Source organism: Prunus dulcis, chromosome 2 (assembly GCF_902201215.1).
Source record: "Prunus dulcis chromosome 2, ALMONDv2, whole genome shotgun sequence".
In the NCBI taxonomy this organism is placed as follows: Eukaryota; Viridiplantae; Streptophyta; class Magnoliopsida; order Rosales; family Rosaceae; genus Prunus; species Prunus dulcis.
The window spans coordinates 15,458,612-15,461,661 of NC_047651.1; the positions used below are offsets into that span (position 1 = coordinate 15,458,612).

Here is a 3,050-nt window from a genome sequence, read left to right on the forward strand (position 1 = left end):
TTTTTGTATCACTCTTGGTCCCTAACGTTAATATAGGTGTTCTTAAATAATCCTTCTGTCAAAAAAGCTGTTAAATTCAGGATATAATCGTTAAATCAATCCAAAATTATAATATATATTTTTTATTCTCTTACATTCTCTCTTTCTTTTCTTCTTCTTCTTTCTCTCGCCCCGTTATTTTCTTCTCTTCTTCTCTTTCTCTGTTTCTCTTTCTTCTTCTTTTCCTTCGCTGTTACTTTTTTTTTTTTTTTTCTTCCTCTTTCCTTCTTTGGGAAAGCTTCACACTTAACCTTTCCAATGGCGACTGAAGCACCAGAGCAAGCCCCCCAAGCCGATGGAGTCCAATCTCTTTCAATTTCCGAGGCTTCACCATCCAGCTCTTCAAATCCAACCATCCAGTAAGCTTCTCTCGCTTTTCTTATCGTTTCCAATTTTTTCTGTTGATCTGAACTTACTTCAAACTTGTGGGTGTGATTTGGTGAAGAATGAGTTTGGAGGAGAAGTTCCAGATGTTGAGGAGCGTGGCAGAGGAATGTATTCAAGAGGACGAGGTTCAGAATTTGCTGGCTCATAAGTCCGAACCCATCGCCTATGATGGGTTTGAACCCTCCGGTCGAATGCATATTGCTCAGGTGTTTTTTCAAATTTTCTTTAACAATCATAAAATTCGTAACACATAATTGATGTTGATTATATATCTGTAAATTTCAGTAGTTGATTGTGAACAAGATTTGATACTTTTTGTGGAGAGAAGATACTCAAATTGAGAGTCTGCAGTGTGTTATTCTCGTGTATTGATTATTTGGATTGCAACGGACTTTCTTGTGTTTTGAAAGAATAATTGTTAGTAAGAAACTTAAGGGCATGTTTTCATTATATCATTGTGGTTCAAATGTGCTGTTGTGTAGGGAGTTATGAAGACGATAAATGTGAACAAGATGACCTCTGCTGTCTGCAGAGTGCAAATATGGATTGCAGATTGGTTTGCAATGCTAAAAAATAAGATGGGGGGTGATTTGAAAAACAATATCATAATTAAACAACTACCAACTTTTCATACCAGAATGAAACACTAACAAGTCGCAAATATAGTTGCAGTGCAGAGAGAGTTTTTCTCTGTAATTACTGAAACTACCCTACCCACTAGGGACATACATCTTTTGGCAGTGTAGACGACTGGGCAGAGAGGTTCTTCTTGGTTTGGATGGCCCACAACACAAGGAGGACAAGCTAATTTGCTTCTGTTGGGTTTATGTGGGAAGAAACGAGGGACCTGAGAGAGTGGGAGCATTGTTGCAGAAGCTTCCATGGATAACTGAGAGAAAGCGAAAAGGAGAAAAAGAAGAAGAAAAAAAAAAAGGAAAAAAAAAGAGAAACGGAGAGAGAGAGAGAGAGAGAGAGAGAGAGAGAGAGAAGAAAAGAACGGGCGGAGAAAGAAAAAGAAGGAAAGAAAGAGAGAAGGGAAGGAAATAAAAAATATATATATTTTATAATTTTGGATTGATTTGACGATTATATCCCTAAATTTAACAGTTTTTTTGACAGATTGACTATTTAAGAGCACCGATATTAACGTTAGAGACCAAGAATGATACAAAAAAACTTTAAGAATGCAATGTGATAGTTTCGCAAATGTCAAGGACGTTTTATGATAATAAGCCTTCAACTTTTAATAAATTTTCACTGAAAATGCATCATGTAATCAACAAATGGAATAAATTCTAATGTTTAAAAATGGAATAAATTGCTAAAATTATCTAGAGAGAATAGTAATTATCTTTGGTGTCCCATATGGATTCTAAAATAAAATCGAAAGTTGTAGGTGCAAATTTTGTTCATCGCAATTAGTGTTTTGTGTTTTGATTTCATAAACACGTTTGTTCATGTTTAACCATTGTTTATGAGAATCATGCCTGTGTGCCCTTTGCCATGCAAGTTCATGAGGTGAATTTTTACAGCACTCTTTTCTCTCTTTTTTTTCGTTACCCACACAACAAAATTTACTACATTAATTTATTAGTGAAGCACAGCATATCTAGTTTCACTGGTCGACATTAAATGAAAATTCTGTTGTCTCATTCCTTGTTGTATTATAGATCATGGTGAAGATTGAGCTCAACTTCTGGTCGACATTATTGTCTGGCTGAATAGCTGACTTGATTGAGGCATTTTTAAATTTTTTTTTTCTTGTTTTTGTCTGATAAGTGGCATTTTCCCTTATCCTTATGCATAAGATATTTTTCAGTATCCAAAAAAAATTAAGATTTGATGGGTGGATTATTTTTTTATGAACCATAATAAATAAATTTTGATATAGAGAAATTCATATAGTTTGTCTTGTCTTGTGACTAAAGAATAACAAAATATTGACAATAATAATAAAGGTTTGGTAATAGATAATAAATTTGATTATAATGTGCATGTGTGCTTAATTTCCTTCATTGTGGAAGATAATGAAATTGGCATCAGCAAAGATCCTAAATTTGTGCTGGGTGTGAAGGCAGTGAGCAAGTAAAACGGAAGGTTCCAGTTTGATTGTTTATCAGGTCGACTTTTGGTAGTTTACTAGTTTTTCATTTGTTTATCAGTAATAGTGTTACTCCTTTGTTGTCAAAGTGATATATCTCTCATCATGGATTTACTGGTAAATAGAGCATTTATCTACACAACCAACAGATGGATGCTCATGTTGTCAAAGTGATATATCTCTTACTAAGACCTTGTGGTTTCAGTGATAGAGAGCATTTATCTACACAGCCAAAATTGATGTCGGCTGGTAACTCTCTCCAGTAGAAGGAGAACTTTGATTTCTTGGATATATTTTGGCCAAATAACACGATTAGATGCTTTAACCTTCTTTGCCTAATAAGAACAAGGGTGTCCATTTGTTTTTGGTGCCATATATTAGAAAGCCAAAATTCAGAATGCTCCAAAGTTGAATGTGGCCTATCATGCACCCCAAAACAGTGTTCGTTGTGTGCTCACATGGATGTCTTTCACAAATTTAGAATTTTTTCAGAAAAAGAAAGTCTATAAATACCCTAATTATG

The 3,050-nt window shown here is 34.6% G+C and overlaps 1 protein-coding gene across 1 annotated transcript; it reads left to right on the top strand.

The window, feature by feature from the left end:
* Positions 1-251: 251 nt before the first annotated feature.
* On the top strand, positions 252-1,308 carry LOC117619642 (tyrosine--tRNA ligase 1, cytoplasmic-like). Its single transcript, XM_034349641.1, has 3 exons — positions 252-398; positions 485-632; positions 909-1,308. The coding sequence occupies exons 1-3, from the start codon at positions 298-300 to the stop codon at positions 1,074-1,076; spliced, it is 417 nt and encodes a 138-aa protein (XP_034205532.1). The 5' UTR covers positions 252-297; the 3' UTR covers positions 1,077-1,308.
* The last annotated feature ends 1,742 nt before the right edge of the window (positions 1,309-3,050 follow it).